The sequence below is a fragment of the Centruroides sculpturatus genome, unplaced genomic scaffold (genome assembly GCF_000671375.1).
Source record: "Centruroides sculpturatus isolate CEXI.00-Female unplaced genomic scaffold, Cexi_2.0 scaffold3, whole genome shotgun sequence".
In the NCBI taxonomy this organism is placed as follows: domain Eukaryota; kingdom Metazoa; phylum Arthropoda; class Arachnida; order Scorpiones; family Buthidae; genus Centruroides; species Centruroides sculpturatus.
This window is the reverse complement of record NW_019384366.1, coordinates 86,681-106,016: the sequence shown is the minus strand read 5'-3', so window position 1 is coordinate 106,016 and position 19,336 is coordinate 86,681. Positions and strand designations below refer to the sequence as shown.

The window sequence follows — 19,336 nt, the reverse complement described above, 5'->3', positions numbered from 1 at the left end:
ATTATATAAAACAAACATTTCTAATCATGCAATTTATATTACATTAATGAGTATTTCCTTCAACTTAAACTAGTGAAAATTTTTGTAAGCAACACAAACTAAAATACCCATAGATATTATATAGACCAAGGCTATGATTTGACTGATCAAATACTTTCACATCAGTTGCAAACCAAGCTTTGGTCAATGCATAAGTGACAGACATTTGGTGCATTTGGGAACAGAATGTCTGCCATTATGTTTTGATACTTTTTAGAATTTTTGCTCAGATAAAGACAACTGGCTTAGCTCTTTGGTTAGATAGCTTGGTTCAAATCATAACAAATCCTCTAACATATTGGTTTGGAAAAATATGCCTTTTTGATTTAAATGTTATACAGTAAAGTTTAAAGTTAGGCCCATCATTGTTAAACTTGTTTTTTGTCAAAGTATTGATACATTATTTCATTTAATGCTAGGCTTCAGTTAAGGGTAGTTAAAAACTGCATTTTCATATTTTTTTTTAAACTCAAAGCCAAAGCATTTCTTATAATTCTTCTTATAATTTAACTGCATTTCCTTTATAATTACTGATGATATTTTTGATATCATCACCAGCAAGGCTAACTACATGACTTTTGTCATAGCATTAATGACTATTCTCCTAGTTCATTTCTTTGTTCCACATCTCATAAGAAATTTTTTACTACAGTTTTGAAGTAATTGAATTTTTCTTAGCAATTTTTGCTTTCCAGTCAATCTAGAATTTTTAAAGGCAAAATTTATGACTAAATAATTTCAAACATAAAAATAACACTTTATTCTATTTTTTAAATTTTATTTATTTTTTATGTTATTCCGTTGCTTATTTGATTTTTAATTTGAATTTTGTATTCTATTAACGGAATGGTTTAATTCCAATTTCGTTCTCAACTTGATACTGGTCTGTAAATCAGGCTGAAAACATTTGTTTTTTGAAATAAATATATTTCTCGGCAAGGATAAGGTGTTATTTATATGTTTGGTGATTTGCTGAGTACTTTATGATAATGATTAAACGATTTCTTTTTTTTTGCATTTAAAAACATAATTGGGAAAAAGTGTAAGTACAAGCAATTATATTAAAACCATCAAGTAAAAAGTAATGCAAATTATAATTTATTTTTTAAAATGAAACAAATTTGTTAAAGATTAAACAATGAACTGAATAAAATTCTAAAATAAGCTGTGCTATTTGTCACAGTTATTGCATTTTCAAATTATTGTAGATTATTGCTTTACCTTACATTTTTCACTTTTTGTTTTGAGTCCAATTGGCAATTTTCTTTCTCTAATTCTGAAAACAGAACTGAATTATTTTAATCATGTTAAAACTTCAACAAATATATTAAACTTTTTGATTTAATAATATTAAATTTATTTTATTGTGTTGAGTTTGAAGAGAAAGAATCAGTGTTTGGTGATATAAGTTAAAATTATTCAGACAAATTCACAAAACTTTTAAATCAGCAATTTCAAAATTTGAATCCACAACTAAGACCTTTGTTTTTAATGGCCTTCATCAGATTGTTCTATAAATCAAACACTTTTTAAATATAATGGAACAAAACAGAAGAACATAGATACATATTATTTGAATCCTGGAACATTGATGATTGGTGTAAATTATGAACAAACACAGTTTAGCCAGTTTGTCTGTCTCTAATCTCATGAGAATGAGAAAAAAAATTTGAGATAGGTTGAGATACAGAAGTTCCTACACAGTAAACAGTAATAGGTTTGATTGGAAATATTGTATTGTATTAATACAATACTGTACCATAGCAATTATGGTACATACCAGCGTCAAGTATAAATAAAACATTTTCGACATACCTTAACAGAAATAGTTTGTCACAGTTTATAATGCCCAACTTTCTTTAACCAATAAGACACAAGGCAAACATGTAGCCAATCAGAAAAAAAATAGTGTTAATTGCAACTATGTACTTTAATGCTACTACAATTTAGGCTATCAAAATGTAGTGATTAAACTTTGAATTTGTAATTGACACTTCAGCCAATAATGCAAAAATTCAATGATCTGCAACATTAAACATCTAAAACTTATTATTCTAACATTTTGTTACATTTTCCTCATTCTGTATTACTATTCTCAGATGTCTTGACATTGATTCCACTAATTTTTTCATGTAAATCAAATGAAATTGTTACCCATATTCCTTTCAATGACTTTTTTCAGATCATCTTTTTGATTTTTTTGCATTTTGGTTTCAAATTTTGTCCATAAATTCTCAATAATGTTTGTCAGGTGACTGTGGAGGAGTTTTAATTGACCCTAGATAGTTGACTAATTACAATGTATGTTTGGAATCATTGCCTAACCCCATATTTTCAACAGTTTCTTTCAAATTAGTTTTCAAAATATTAAGATACATAAACTTATTTATAGTACCTACCTTCTATAAAATGCAAGTTTCCAACTCCATACTAAAACACACAATCCACACCACCACATTTCCCCCATCATGTTTTGTTATTGCTTAAAGGTTCAAGCAACAAAAAAACATGATAATTTTTTTCAAGTTGCAATTCTTCAATTGCCATACATTAACATGTTCATCTGACTGCATAAGATTGAATTCACTATCACTAAAAATCACACTTTTCCAGTAGTTTAATTAAATCTTTATTTACATTTTGCTTTGCAAACTCCAATCATAACTTTTTATTCTTCTCATTAAGAAATGGCTTCTTCCAAGCTACTCTTTCATGCAAATTCTTAGCATTCTTCTTATAATTTCTAGGCTTATTTTTTTCCCTAAACACTTTTCAACTTCATTTGTTAGAGCACTCAGCTTAAAATTTTGACAATTTTTTACACAATCAATTTTTCATCATGCAGCATTAATATCATCTTTGGGCTAAATCTTTGCTTTGGTTCAATTTATGTCTTTTTTATATGTCAAACAGTTGCTGCATGTTTATTCACCATTACAGCTATATAGGAAATACTTTTGTTTTGCTCAAAATTAAATATAATCAGTTGCAAACCTCTTCACTTGCAGTATGACATCCCATTTTAACACGAAATGTATTTATTGGTGTATTTGCTAAACTACGATGGATCTTGCAGTATACAATACTCACACGAGACTCGTCGGCCTGATTTTTGTATAAGCTTTATAAGAAATCCTTTCATCAGTTATTTTATTTAAATATATTATTTTTATTGCAAGATTAATTTTATATCACTTCATCTTTACTTTATCAAATCTCTCAAAATTGTTTTTGTAAATAAATAAATTTACTATAAAAGAAACAATAATTCTCTTTGTAATTCTTACTTTGTGATTTTGTAAACAATTAGTTTTTCTGAGCTCATAATGGCTGCATTCAGCAGACTCAACAGTTGTAACTGAGCAAATTGGTAGCTGTTACGTCGCAACCTGGATCTACTGAATGACGAGTGACATTGCATTGAAACAAAAAGCTTCATTGGTCAGTTTCAGAAAGAGATAGGTAGCATAAACGAAAGATGCTATCAAATGTGATGTTAAAACACTGAACATGTTCTGAAAGAGTGCTACTGTAAAGGGTGTTCAGCAGAAAAATACTCAACAGCTCCAGAACTGTTGAGTCTGCTGAATGCAGCCAATGTAACTTCCTGTTTCATGAATACAGTTTCATTTTCACTGTGAGCCACTGTAGTTAATTTAAGACTGATTATGTAAACTTTATCTCATGTAGCTTTTACAAAATGTCTGAAAAATGAGTTAATTTTTTAAAAAATATATATAAATTTTGTGTTTAAGTCAAGTAAAACAAACAATTGGATAACGTAACTGAGCAAGAACTGCTTAATAATGTAATCAGCTGTAAAACTTTTTAAATTAGTTAACAAATTGTAAGGTTTTTAATCAAAGCATTACCTTATCCTTTATAATTAATTCACTTTAAAAAAGGATTTTATATTAAATCTTTTTTCAAATGTACTTCCAACATTAACATTAAAGTTAGAAACCAAAATACAACTTACCCGACAGAGATGACATCTAACTACGCCATCTACAAATTCCTTTTATCTATTTTTCAATAAATAAATTTTTTTAATATAAATTTAGTTTATATAAAATAATTTTATTGTTTATAATATTAAAATATTAATATTACATTTTTACAAAAAATATTAAATTTGTAAATTAGAGGAGGGAAAAAAGTATGAATCAGATGATAAAAACAAAAAAAATCCAACGCAAAATCAGCGTGACTTTTCTTTATTTTGAAAGATACAATTACATAATCTATAGAAATATTTTTAAACAGTTGAAAAATTATTAAACATTTAAGTGATTTGGGAGAATGGTATGGAAAGTCAAAGAAATCCGCTTCGATAATTCAAACCGTAAGTTATTTATTCATTTTAAACGTTATTTTGGATGCCAAAAAAAGTTATTTTATCTTAAACCCATCCAAATAATATTACGATAATATATTTAATCACGTTACAAAGACAAGATTTGGAAAAAAAAATGATTAGCTTATACTGTACACGATTTTGCGAAAAAATGAAACGAATTCGGTCAAAATGGCCGATAAGTGGAGTTTAAATATTACTTAACTATCTTCTTGCATAAAATTAATAAAATTCTAAATTATTTCAAATTTTAAGTTTGGTTTTAATTTTATTTTACTTTCAATTTAAAAAAAAAGAAAAAGAATTGTTATCGTTGATCGTTTGTTATTGTCGCGAGAGAGCGTTGCAATGCGGACGATCAAAGGCAGAGACGTCGAACGAAGGAGGAGATTGGTGAGGATTAAGGATTGTGTATTTAGTTTAAAGAGGAAAAATGGAGAAGAAAAGCAAAACATTACTTGTTAGGAAAAGGAACGATTGATACTACAAACTTAATTAACCAATATGTCGTCAAAAAATGAAAAGTCTGGTAAGTATCGTTGTTTTCCCAATGAAATGTCAATTAATTAAGAGTTTAAATTGATTATGGAAAAATATTTAATAAAATAAATCACAACAAAAAATTATTTAAATAGCGCGTGGCTCGATTAATTAATCTACTTAAAATCCAATTATTATTTTGTTCTCGTTTTAAACTAATATTTACTTGTGTGTGTATGTATGTATATTAAACATGCATTGTGTTTTGAAGAATTTCTTAAACAAATAAACCATTCATTTCTTTACTCGAAGAGTAATTGCTGCTCTATTAATAAGATTTGTATTGCAACTTTTATTTCTTAAAAAATGATGTGTATATAAATTTTAAAAAAATGGAAATTATCAGTGTGGAAGTTTGTTCTTCAAACTTTATTTATTTTAATGTATAAAAGAATGAATAGTTTTAAATAATCTCTTATTAATATATACTTAAATTATTCTAATTCTGTAGAAGTAGCAGAAAGAAAAAAATAAACAAACTTTGCTAAATAGACCGATTCATTTTGATAATTATTCCATGGAAGGATGAAATATACTTTTCTGTTTTCAATTCTTTTAAAAAAGAAAAGTAAATGTGATAAATCTGTAAGAATATATTGTACGCATAATGATATAATTTCTTGAGGGAATTGAATAAAAAGTGCTTCCTAGTTTTCCTTTTCCCTTAGGATAAATGATAGTAACATAATATCTTATTTTCCTAAATGCAATTAACATATTGAATAAAAGATTAAATTCTCTTTAGAAAAGATCATATTNCAAAAATAAAGCAGTAAATTAATTTTATATGCATGAGAAAGAGTTTGTGTGTGATATCATAAATACATAGTGATGTATCATCATACAGTCTATGGAAAGTTTTGTAATTTTTATTTCTATAATAAAATATGTATTTTTATCTTCTAGTTTAATTGGATAAATATTTAAAAATTTAGTGGATATATTTAATTTTTAAAAAGAATTTATAATGATTATTTCAAATGATTTAAAATGAAAATGTAGTTTTTAATATTTTAGTAGAAACTTAAAACAACAAAATGTGAAAGACAAAAAATTATAAAATATGAAGTTATAATAAAATTAGTTTTTAATATTAAATTAAAATTTCTGGACAATTTTTTTTTTATTTGGCAGATAAAATGGAATAGAAATTGTCAAATTAAAATTCTGTCAAAACAAGGAAATAGTGACAATTGATGAGAAAAATATAATACTTTGAATGTGTTTATTTTTAATGCAAATTGATGGGTTTTAAATTCCAAACAAAATGGTAGCCAAAACAAATATTATATTAATACTTATATTATTTTAAAAATGCAATTTAAATTTATGTAGAAATTTAATTAAAAATTCAAATTAGAATTAATTTCCTGACATTCTTCATATATATAATTTAAAAATAAATTGTATTGTGTTTGTTTAGATTCATTAAAACTTTAATTGTAGACAAAATAAATACAATAGTAATAAATTTTAAAAGTACTACTGCATTTATGAATGTTTCTTTTAAAAATAAAACAGAACTTTTTTCTCTTTCTTTAATATTCTTAGTAAATAGTTTTCCTAAATTACAAGAATTCTATTATTAAATTTTTTTTATAGAGAACTTAAGAATCATTACATAAATAAAAATATAAATTTCTCATTTAAAATTCTTTTAAGTATACTTTTCTTAATTAATAAATAAAAATTTAATTGATTAAATTTAAATAATTAATAATACACTTATAACAAATTTAAATGATTTTAATTCCAACGTTTATAATAAACTATTTGAAAAGATTTTTAAATTAATTTTTGCTTCTATTTAAAAATTAAAAGTTTCAATTTATATGTTTTTAATATTTTTTTATATTCTGATATTTTAAATTAAATTAAGTTTTTTAATAATGAATTAATGTTTTTATTTTTTCGGAGGAAATTACATGGAAAAAAAAGCATCAGGGAACAATTTTAGAAAGTTCTAAGATTCAGCTAATAATATTTTTTATGATAAATTTAAAAGCATTAACATTTTTTTCTGTTCTTATGCATTAAAACTTAAAACGTAATTAAATATTTATAAATTTGAAAGTAATAAGATTTAAATCTGATTAAATAAGTATGTCTGTCTTTTTTTTTAATACATTCAAAGCTTGTAGTTTGATGTTTAAAATTTCTAATTGTAATGAATTAGAAAATTTTAATATGCAGACATATAAATTTAAAAAATATATCTTCAATACATTGTTTAATACATTATGCATAAGCTGATTTGATGGATAGATATGGCTTCACTCTGTAATTTGGATTCATTGATGATAAATGCTGATTGTGATATAATTTTTATTGATGGTAATCACTTATCATGTGGTAATGCAATGAGATTATCTGGAACCTAATAAAGTTTAAGTAATTATAAGATTTGACAATAGAAAAATTAATAGAATCTAATATTATATCTGATATACTAAAGTTGCATTTATTAGAAGCTAAAGAATTTAAAATGTTTCTTTGCATTAAAACAGTTATAGATAATATACTCATAATGCTCATATTAAATAATTAAAAAACTTATTTTATATTAATTGTTTAGATATTCAGATCTATAATTATGTAATATTTTGGATAATTAACAACTCAAAATAACATTTGCTTTAAAATAATTAATTTTCACTAATGACAAAACAGAGAATAAAATATATTAAAACATTTAGTTAATGACATTAATGCAGCAGGGACTCTCTCGATTATGAAATTAATTAAATTGTTAGGCTCCCCGATGACAGGATGGCCTGGTTGAATTGCATACTGCAGTTACACAAGTGCAGTTTGATATGTTGTGTATAATCGTCATACCTTGACCCAGAGGTCAAACTGTCTCCAATTCATTTATGTACGAGTTGACTTTTGTTGAGTATTGAATCATATACCGTTTCTTTTATAACGTTTAGAACTTTAAATAATGCACTCGTTTATGAAAAATTATGTTACATCCGTTTATGAAAAATTAAGTTACATCCGTTTAATAGTCAATAAAAATGTTAACAAATTTCTCATATAAATTATAATATTTAAGTTTAATTAATGGCTTTATGGTTAATTATAGAAAAAAATACCTATATGTTAATATAACCGATAAATTAACCGCAAGGTTAGTTGCTATTCAACTCTTGCACTTTTACGAACCGCTGTCCGGTTTATTAGATAAAGCAGAGATAATCGCTGTAGATTGAGTTTTAACATATTAATTGCGAAATAGCTTTGTCTCGATTTTGTTTACTCATATCTTGTAATCACTCTTCCTGACTAGATTATTCGGAGACTGTGGAATCTCAGACAGAAACATCTTAATTCTTATCGTGTTTAAAAAGAAATCTGTCGCGACTATCTTTGACTTCATTCCCAAATCCTTCTTTCTATTGGATATTTGAAGATGGCACGCTCCCAGATATAACTTTTTTCTTTATATTTTTTGTATCGACCTAACTTGACCCGGGTGCTTTTTTTTTCCTTCTACAGAAGGCTGATGCATTCCTTTTGCACTTCCGGGAAAATTCTGTCGATATTCTCTACAAATTCATCTCATTATATATACAGTAGGTGCTATATTTATATTTTAAAAACACGATTAAAAACAAACAAAAAAAGGGGGAGACTACGAATATATAAATAAATGAACAATTCGCTAGCATCTTCAGGTTTTTTTTTAGAATTAATATTTTTAACTTTAAAAAATCTTGATTCTAACGAAAGTTCAAAAACTTGAATTGTTTATTCAGTTTTTTTTTTTTAGTTCAGTAATACTTAACACTTTTCTCCCTCACATCGTCCCAATTTACTTAATGTCTGTAACCTTAACATATATTAAGCAATACAGTTAAAATAATTACGCAAGCAGAACTTCGCTGCTGGTTGTTTTACATATTTTATATATTTTGGAGTATATACTAATGCGTCACATCATCAAAAATAATCCATTTTAGGCGCCAAATATTTTTAACTGGCGCGTGATTCATCGTCACATCATAAACCGCATTTGTGTCATTGACATCGAAGTGACAATTTCTCCTTTTCGAAATTTTTACAAGAAGGTGGAAACAAATTAGTCATTTAACTGAAATTCACATTTTCTAAACAATTTTCGAACGTCTAGTAGAATTATTTGATAGCGGTTATTTGACCTCATCCTAGGTCCAGAGAAGTTCTAGAAGATCGGTAGTAAACTAAAAATAAATCCAGACGTCGATTTATATATAGAATGAATGAAGTGTCCTTTGACATATAATGAAAAACTTATGATAAACTCCATATATATAATTTTTTTTTCTTTCTTAAAGATATCGATTCATTTTCTAGCTTTTTGCATCTAAAAATGGATTAATAAACTTATTTACAAAATAAGGACACTTCGCGACAATTCAACATTGCCAAACTTGGTTATATGAGTTTTTTCGAAGGTTACACCTGTACCAAAAAAAATTATCGGTTTATCATGATGAATGCCTTTACAAATGCTTCCCAGAATATTTTATTCTATATAAATTTTGAAATAGCATGTTTTTAATTAATTAAAATACTTGCAATTATTATTTAAAAATTAATCTGGCGCTTATAAACAATAATATATGTGCGTGAACCTGGACGACATCCAAAACGTGTAGGCGAAGTGTAGGATTAAAGTTCTCAATACGTGACGCAAAATATGTTACCCACATGATATCTACAGCTGTATTAGTATAGTGATAGCATATCTGGTTCTCGCCGCATGTATGATAAGTATGCGATATTTACCTTAGTTTAATCTTTAAAACGAGTTTTTTAAAATAAAATGGCTATCTTAAAAAGTTCAATTATCTAAGTTTTTACTCGTCTGCGAAATAAGGTCAGTATTGATATTTCAATCATTACTTTGAATAGTATTAACATGATTGTACAAGGTCTTTTACCACCTTATTACTTGCTACTTGTCAATTGAGGTGATATGCGATTCTTTAACGGTATTTTCTCTGATAAGAACTTTATTGTTTTGTTGCTTCATAATGATATTTTATCGCATAATTTGAATAATTTTTGCATGAATTATCCGTCAGTTTCGAAATAAATGATAGATGGGATATAAAAACGAAAATAGACCAGTATAATCTATAATTATCAGTACAGTTTCAACATAAAACGGACGATTCCGTAATACTAGGAATTGCTTTTTAAATAGTTTTATATACAGTATTTTAAAATTCTTTTTATTGATAAACAATTAATTATTAATTTAATATATAATTTCATGTTATTTATTTCGTAAATTTTTTAAATTAGGAATGAAGGAAAGAAATGCAAAATATAAAATTAATATACCATTTTCATGGGGTTTTAGAAAAAAATTCATTAATGATATGATGACTTCTTTAGAATAATAAAAATAATAATAATAATAAAACACTTTTTATAAAATAGATTTATAAAATAAGTTTAAAGTTTCATTTAATGCAAAATAAAAACTTCATGTTAAATTAAAAATATGATAATTACATTGATTCTGTTTCATTAATATTTTCTAATAAGAAATAAGATGATTTTGTCCATTGTAAGTTTATTTAATGGAAAATGCAAGAAACTAATATGAAGAAAGTTAGAAGTAACTGACATTATTGATTAGATTAAGACAGTATAATTAATTAAACTTTCTTAATCTAGTCAGTATCATCAGTTATTTTCTTTATTAGTTTGTCTCTGTTTATTTAAATTTAGTGCCCAAACTATATCAATACAGGATTAAAGTTTTAAAAAAAAGAAAATGAAAATATGTCATTTTTATTAAAATTTAATGAATAAATTCTTAAAAATTTTGGTGTCAGTTAAATAAAACTATTAAATATTTTTACTTTACATTTAAATTATTATGATAGAAAAAAATAAAATTAAAAATAATCAAAGTTTATTTAATATTAAAAATTCAAGAAATTTGTAATTATTTTCAATATGAGAAATAAATTTATCTTTATCTAAATTTTTATTGAAAATAGTAAAAAAATGTATGAAAATTAAAATTGATATTAAATTTTGTTTTATTTTTTGTGATTTCCAAATATAGACAAAAACATGCCTTGAAGCTAATTTCAGAAATTTGTTTTATTTTCAAAACAATTTGAGTCATCAAGTTAGCAGATGTTTTAAATATTTTTACTTATTTAAAATTAATAATGCAATTATTCATTTTTAAACACTAAAAACACGACATCGGGAGTTTTAAAAGTTCTCATCATGAAAATAAAATATTTTTGTAGAGTAACTTCATATCAGATGATTTTTCTATTCACTTTTTAATGTATATAATGTAATGTATGTAATTACTCTCTATTATAAAAAAAATTATGTTTCAAATTTTATACATTCCAGATTATTCTGCTAACAAGATATTCTGTAGAAGCAAAGAAATTCATTAGTTAATCTTTTCTGAGAATTCCTTCTGTTCCTTGTTGAATAGATTTCATTGATTCCAATTTGGTGAATTCAAAAATGCCATTGTAATTATAGTACTTATTATGTGTTTGATATTGTAATTGATATCTATACAGCTGTCAATTGGCTGCATAAATAATATAGAAATTTGAAATAAAGTTATCTTGTTTCAATATATAGACAATCAAAGAAATATTCTCATTATATGCTTATAAAATTATTGAAAATGGATATAAATAATCAGATTAAGTTTTCAATTTTGAATACACAGTTGAAATTTTTATCCAATTCAAATTTTCAATAATTACTAAAATTTGTTATTTTGTCATATAAAAATATAAAAATAATAATGAATCTGTTAAATAAAATTAATTTGTATAAATTTGTAAATAAATTGAATTACAAATTTCATAAATAAAAAGGAACTAAAATTAGAGAAATTGTTAGGAAATTTGAACAACTAAAATTGTTAGAAAATTTTGAAAATATTTAAGTTTTTGACTTTTCAAATGTTTTTTACAGTATATTGTTTATAAATTATCAAAACTTTTTAACTTTAGCTATATAAAAAATATATTTAATAAGTAGAGAGAAACTCAAATAATTTAAGCTTATACATCTATAGCTAGTGTAAATTTAATGCTAATAAACAATGTTATAGAACAAATCAGAAAACTCCCTGTTTATATGATATCATCTTAAATAAAAAACTTAAGTAGATTTTAATTTACTTGGGTTGGGAAGTATGAGTCATTTAATGGAAATGCAGCTAATCATTGTTGAAAGTAAATTCACATAATTGGATTTTTTCCTTTCAAGAATAGACATATACATTTCACTATCTTAAGAACCATCTGGAAGACATATGTGATATGTACTGTACATAATGGATATCATATTTCATAATAATCATTATTATAAAGGTACTACATGGATTATATAATAAAAAATATATCAAATGTAATGTAATAAAAAAAAATGTTTAATGTTCAGTGAGAGGCTTATTAGCATTAAAATATCTCATTATAAACTAATGCATTATCTCTAATTTATGAATAGTTTTGATATTTATTCTTTTAATTATAAATATACATTTTTTTTTATAATTTTATTGTTTTGGAATATCCTTGAATTAATTGTATTTATCCTTGTATTTATGTATTTTTTTATAAATACAGTAAATATAAATAAAATAATAAATGTAGGATTTTAAACTTCATAAATATAAATTTGTAATTGATATTTTTAATGCAATAGAAGTTAATTAATTTGGCACCTATGGGATTATTAAAAATGTCAGATTATCATGCTGAACATGAACCAACATAAGAATGTCATGTTTTTGTATTTTTTAAAATTTGATAAGTTATATGCATTCTGAAAGTTTCCAACATTTCATGTACCAGAAATGGTACTCTCCATTGACATACCTCTAAACATCAGATAAGAGATGTCTTCAAAGTTGGAGAAGGAGCCAACATTGTTGTACCAGCACACACTGATAAAAAATATACAGCAATGTCCAACCTGACACAAACAAGATGCTTTAAACAAATGAGTCATTTTTCTCAATCATGATTGATCTCTTGACATGTAGCAATGTGCAATCATCTTCACTAAATTTTTTACTTACACTCTTTAGTACACCACTTGTCCAAAAAATTCTGATTTGCAGAGTATTAGCATTCCAGATTATTATCAAGCAATTCCAGATAATCAGCTACTTTTCAGAGAGTGTCAGATTACCAGACATCATACGCCAGCTTAACAAATTTATGCTGTAGATTAATTTTTCTTAATGAATATATTTGATTTGGCTGTGTAATAAACTAATTACAACATTGCTTTAAATCAAAGATGAATCATGAGTTTGATATCAAATTTTAAGATTATTTAAAAATTTTCCCTCCATTAAAAACAATCAATTTTATTAAATCTTAAATAACAAGTTAGAAAAACAACATAAATGAAAAAGAAATATTCAGCAACACTATTTTCATGCTCTTTATCATATAAAATAACTTTTCATTTTAATTCTGTATTATATTGTCATCTTGAGGGCATTTTAAATGTTAAAATGGAATTTAAATTAAATGCTTATTATCAATAAAATCTATTTGAATTGATATGTAACAATTAAGCAGCAATGCCAAGAACATCTGTTATTGATGCATAATGTATCATCTGATTTTTGTTTTGGAATTGAGATGGATTGATTATAAGGCCATCTTCATTTTGAACAGAAAAAATGGATTTAAAAAAAATACATCTTAGAATAAAGAAAATACAGTAAAATAGTTTTTATTGTGTAACATTGTGCATTAATTAATTCTATGATTTTCAAATATTAGTATGCAAAATGATGAATTAAAAATTTTTGAATATTTGCTGATTATTTTGAAGTTGTTTTTGAATGTATTTTTAAATAATTTATCATATTTTTTTAAAATTTAAATTTCAAATTTTTGAATATAATATATTTGTCTGTAATTGTGATATTTAATAGAGAAGTACCAAACTTAAGAATTAAAACTTTCCAATATTTTAATGAACATTCCAAAAACAAAGAATATTTCAATTTAATTTTTTTTGTAAAATGTAAATCATAATTTAAGAATCTGACAGGTAAATGAATAGTTGGAACAACTTCATGGAAGTAGGGAAATCCTGATACCATAAAAGCATCAATACTGACCAGTATCGGCATTGAGTATTGAAACTGGAAATCTTGCTGGTCATCGCTGTTCAGTCTGTTGCTTTGCATTCCAGTTGTTTTTACTGCTGAGAAGGTATACCTATCTCTTATTTTGCACAGTTTCAAAGAATCCCTCATAGAAAAGTACAGCTACTTGTAGAAAAATGCTCAATAAGATCCAGAACTTTGATGGAATGAAAAAGTAATCAATGTACAAAAGAAACATGAGGTTTTTTTTTATTCTAACATCATTTATTGTTAACATTATTTGTACTTAACTATAGTAAACATTAGATAGCATAGGAAATATAAAATTGACACACAGCATTCTCTAATGTACTACATGTATTACTGTACTATGCTTAAAAAAGGTAAATTAACTCTTGATTTCAACAAAAATTAAATTAAAAAATTTTCAAATAAATTGTTTTTTCCTCGTAAAAAAATTGATCACGTAAAAACAGGATTAGTTTTCTTTTGTTAACCACATTATTTCAAAATTGCATAAAAATGGACTGCATGAAAAGAGGAATAGATGTACTGTATTTGTTATAATAATGGCTGATTGGGCCCCAGAGCAGCAACTTATATTTTGTTGCTAATATCTGGTTCAGAAGTCAATGCATCAGTCAGTACTTCAGTTTACTTTCATAAGATGTGTTATATACAGAAAAGAAACACCAGATAATGGAGTCTTTGGGTACTAACTACTATATGTTGAATAGGAATGAATAAAAAATCGTTGGTTAAAAGGTAAAACGGTGCCTTACATTGAAGATTCTTTATTGTATTCAAATTTTACAAATATCATGCAGATAGGTACATACAAATTGTAGCTCATTTTAAACATCACTTGTGGTCCAAGTTGATTAAGAAACAAAAGTACTGTTCAACTAAATATTTAATTTATAAATATTTAGTTGAACATTATGTAGATTTAGTAATCAGAACGCTAAGCATATATAGATTCTGGAAATGAAATTTGATGTAATACATTTATTGATTTTTAGTCTTAATATGTTTTATGTAAGTTTAACTTAACTGAAAATGGTATAAAAGTCTATTTCAGTTTCTGATTCAGCTGCAAAATCTGGTTTCCGTTGAACTTTACCTATTTGAGAAAAATATAACAATACCAGATCCGATACCTGAGGATTGGCTACCAGTATCATATTGGACCAAAAGTATTAAGTACTCTACACTTTTTGTACTCAATATCGAAGGAAAGATATTGATATGGTCTTGGCATCAGCAGTATCAGGATGTCCCTATGGTTTTCAGTTATAAAGTTCATTTAGTGTATCTAATATCTTTTCATATGTATTAAACAGACTTCTAAGTTTGAGTTTTTGTTAATAGTTTATGAATGACTGATACTTCATTTAATTTTAAAATGTTTTAAATACATTTTTATTGTTGATATTCTAAATGACATGTAATTTCTACAGACACAGAAATATTAATTCATTAAAAATATTCATTAATAAAATCATTATATCTTATAGAATTTATATAAAAATTTAGTAATGAATTTTTCATAAGATGTAAAATAAAAACATTACACTTCATTTTCATATTGTTTAGCAAAAGATTTAACAAATGAAACAGTTTTAGCTGGCTTCCACTTTCCATAGTCCATAACAAAGACTATTGTGTAATATTTCATTAAATAAATCATTGAGTTTCTCATATTTTTTCTTATTATGTACAGTACAAGATACTAATTCTGTAATATACAAACTTTAATTAGAAATGTACAGTATATAAAATGGTTTACAAGTTTTTATTTTAATACTTTGGAATTGTTTTATAGAATTTGTATCAAACCTTTTACATTTAACCTTCAATTTGTTTACCTTGTGAAATAAAATCTATTAACATATAAATTGTTTCTTGTTTAAAATTAAAATTAACCTTTCCTATGTTTTAATGTTAAATAAATAAAATTGTTAGAACATGATTTAAAAATGCTTGTATTTTCATATAAGTTTTTCATACTGTGATTTTTATGGGCAATAAATTTAGTTGTTTTTTTTTTAATTTCAAAAAGTAGTGAATTTAGGATATTTTGACAGTTAAAGAGATTGTAATATATTTTATTTTCAATGAAACTTATTATCTTGATAGCTTATTTATAAAAACAAGATAATTATTATATATTGAGTTTAATTTTATTTCTTTAATTAATTACACAAAAAAAATTTAAGATATAAAAATAATAATTGTGCTAAACATATTTTTAATAAATGTGCATGTAAATCTTATCTTATGATATAAATAATCAGATATTTATATTAACTAACTGAAAATAAGCTTGAAAAAAATAAAATTTATTATATTAAAAGATTAAATATCTTAAAAATCAAGTATGAAACTAATTTCTTAGATATCAAATAATAAATTTTAAAATAGCTGCTTAGTCTTGTTTATTTTGATTTTAGAAGTATTTATTGCATATAAGTATACTTTTTATAAAATCTATTTGTAATTTAAAATTTATTGTATAGCTATTTTAAAAGATTTATTTATGAATAGATACTGCAAGGCCAAGAGGTGGGCGTTTAGCTCGAAGAGCTAGATCTTTTAAGGAAGATTTCTTCGGAAGAATAACACAGATGAGAAGCCCATCAGGTACACGTTCTGGTTCTCCAAGTAAAACTCTTTATTCTAAATCAAGAAATAAAGGTGCTACTAATGATTCAGAACAAGAAAATGCTAACAGTGGACCTGGCAAAGTAAATATTATACTTTTTTTATGATAACATTTATAAATATTTTTTTATAATAATAATTTTAAAAATTTATATTTTATCAAAATAGCACTTTAGATAATTTCAAATTTAATTTAGACAATTAAATAATTAATTAATTAAAGAGAGCTTAAAACAATAAAGTAAATATTTGCTTAATTTATCATTCTAGCTAACATACATGTAATCAAAGATTTTATTTGTTATAGGTTTCCAATGATTATCTGCTAGTGTTGTCTGAAATAATAAATGTAAATGTTTGTAAAATAAAATGTTCTTCTGTATTAAGATTAATTTTTTAAAATATTTTTTTTTATGAGTCATTAACCAATTTTAATTTTATAACTTGCTTATTTATCAACAAAATCTTATTTGTTATAAACACTTGTCAGTTCTATTGTCTATCAATCATAGGTCTATTTGCTGATAAATAACATGTTTATAAATCAGATATAAGAAGAAATGAATTCTAGGAAATTAGTTAAGTCTACTAGACTGTCAAATATTTGATATTTTGGTAAAACTATCTGTTATGAAATGAAAAAATGATGCAGATATTTTTTAAAAACAAATTACAAAATAAAAAATTAAATAATAGTATTTTTGATGAATTGACTTTTTTATTTTATGATGTATGGTATTTTGTATTTAATAATATAAAAGTTGATAATTTTTAATTTTAATTTAATCATAAATAAAATAAAATAATAACAAGTTTTAGAATTTTAACAAAATTAGATATTTTTTAAGACATTTTTTACATTAATTTTTAATTCATATTTAATTGAAGACAATGAATATGAAATATTTTTCATAGATTGTTGATAAAGTTTTATTGATTAAAGATTAATAGTTTGAGAAAAATATTTCAAATATATTATTCAACATGACTGTCTTTACTAATATAATCAAATAAACAAAATTATCATCATATTAACCACAACTCAAACTGGTTGTATTTGCAAAGAATTATTATCTTTAAATAAATATCATTAGAAATGATGATAATGCTAATTGATGTGATAATGTATTTTCCAGATAGATATTAATTTTGTAAATAACTGCTGTTGGTTATAACAGGCATTTAGAATTCAATAGTTCAATTGAGCTAATTTGTTTCATAAAGTAAATTCATAAATTTTTGGATTAGAACTAGTCAGAAGCAAACATATTTTTAAGAAATTAAAAGAAAAATTAGTTTTTTAATTTCATTTAAAATATTTTTTATTGGATTTTTATCTTTCATAAAATATTAACTCAGAAGATAGTCAAAATGTTAAATAATAATAAAATATTATCATCATCATTTATTGTCCATTGGGAATTACTTCCCTATTACAAGGGGGTTATATTAACATGTTACTTTACATTACTTTTTGTTTATAAATTTACACTTATTTTCTGCGAATACATTCACATATTCTTTAATTTTGGATCTTATAATTTATAATAATAAAATATTATCACGATATTCTTAATTAATATATAGTTTGTTCTATCATTGTATAATGATGTAGTTCATTTAAAATTAAATTATCCAAGATATTCTGAAGGTTTAAAATGTTTCAATTGATTTAATGATCAGTAAGAATTTTTTCATCCATTCATTTTCTTAATCATCCTCTGTATCCTGATTCTTCATTTTTTACTGTACTATTAATAATCAGATTATTTCTGATATCGTGATACATATACAGTATATTTTTCTTTATATTGCTAATTGAAGTTATAAATTTCATTTATTAGCATTAACTAAAAGTGATAACAATGAAATGAATCATTTAGATTGAACTGCTTAAGTTGTTTTGAAGATTTAGAAAGTTTTAAATTGATTTAATAATTATTGGAAATTAATTTAGGTTAGGATGTTTTAATTCTCATATACACCACTTCAGTTATATATTTACTACTAAAATTTATTTACTGTTTTTCCAATTCTATATATTATTATTTACCTAATGTTAGTTTTTAGTTAATGTTAAAGGTTTTTAACTATAATCTTGCATACATATTAAATTTTAAAAATGCAACTGTTAATAAGAGTTCTTCAATTTGAAACAAATTTATTGCATACTCCATTATTTTATTTTTTAAAAAATTACAAATAATATATAATATATTGTGTGTTAAATAATTTAATTNAGATCCCATACGAGAATCAGATGTTAGGAATAGATAAAGAATATGTTGGGGTTACTACTAGAAATCTAGGGGTAAGGATAAAAGAGCACAGATATGATGTGAGAAAAGGTTCGAATGCCACAGTATTGTCTCAAATGGCGCAAACGGAGGGTTCGATAGTAAGATGGAATGAAGCAGATATACTGAAACAAATACACTCCCCGACCTTGGCAAAAACGGCCGAAAAATTAGAAATTTATAAAAGCAAACTTAAAGGGAATTGCATCAACGCAAGGGATGCCGAGGGACTTCCTTCCGCATGGAAGTTTGCAGTTAAAAACTTCAAATAAGAGCAGGAGCTTTAATATTATGTATATAAAAAACTCTGTATAGTTT

At 24.4% G+C, this 19,336-nt stretch overlaps 2 protein-coding genes across 5 annotated transcripts in view; one reads left to right on the top strand and one right to left on the bottom strand.

Annotated features, from left to right (window-relative positions):
- LOC111612406 (multivesicular body subunit 12B-like) overlaps window positions 1–4,058 on the bottom strand; it is a 30,532-nt gene extending 26,474 nt beyond the window's left edge. Inside the window, exons 1-2 of one of the 4 annotated variants that reach the window (XM_023353616.1) lie at window positions 4,019–4,058; window positions 1,266–1,315 (exon numbers count right to left, since the gene is read on the bottom strand). In XM_023353616.1, coding sequence (XP_023209384.1) covers window positions 1,266–1,315; window positions 4,019–4,034 — 66 coding nt within the window. In that variant the 5' untranslated portion in view covers window positions 4,035–4,058. Of the gene's footprint in view, window positions 1–1,260; window positions 1,316–3,911 lie in introns of all 4 variants that reach the window. The other 3 variants (XM_023353637.1, XM_023353623.1, XM_023353631.1) reach the window with 3 other exon arrangements.
- Window positions 4,059–4,678: 620 nt separating this feature from the next.
- LOC111612398 lies at window positions 4,679–17,136 on the top strand. Its single transcript, XM_023353605.1, has 3 exons — window positions 4,679–4,925; window positions 16,605–16,804; window positions 17,029–17,136. The coding sequence occupies exons 1-3, from the start codon at window positions 4,901–4,903 to the stop codon at window positions 17,119–17,121; spliced, it is 318 nt and encodes a 105-aa protein (XP_023209373.1). The 5' UTR covers window positions 4,679–4,900; the 3' UTR covers window positions 17,122–17,136.
- Window positions 17,137–19,336: the final 2,200 nt, after the last annotated feature.

Bases quoted from the DNA above. Each gene is read 5' to 3' on its own strand.
- LOC111612398 (XM_023353605.1), top strand. From the start codon at position 4,901: ATGTCGTCAAAAAATGAAAAGTCTG. The intron at 4,926-16,604 runs GTAAGTATCGTT...ATTTATGAATAG, and splicing joins GTCAAAAAATGAAAAGTCTG to ATACTGCAAGGCCAAGAGGT. The intron at 16,805-17,028 runs GTAAATATTATA...TATTTGTTATAG, and splicing joins CTAACAGTGGACCTGGCAAA to GTTTCCAATGATTATCTGCT.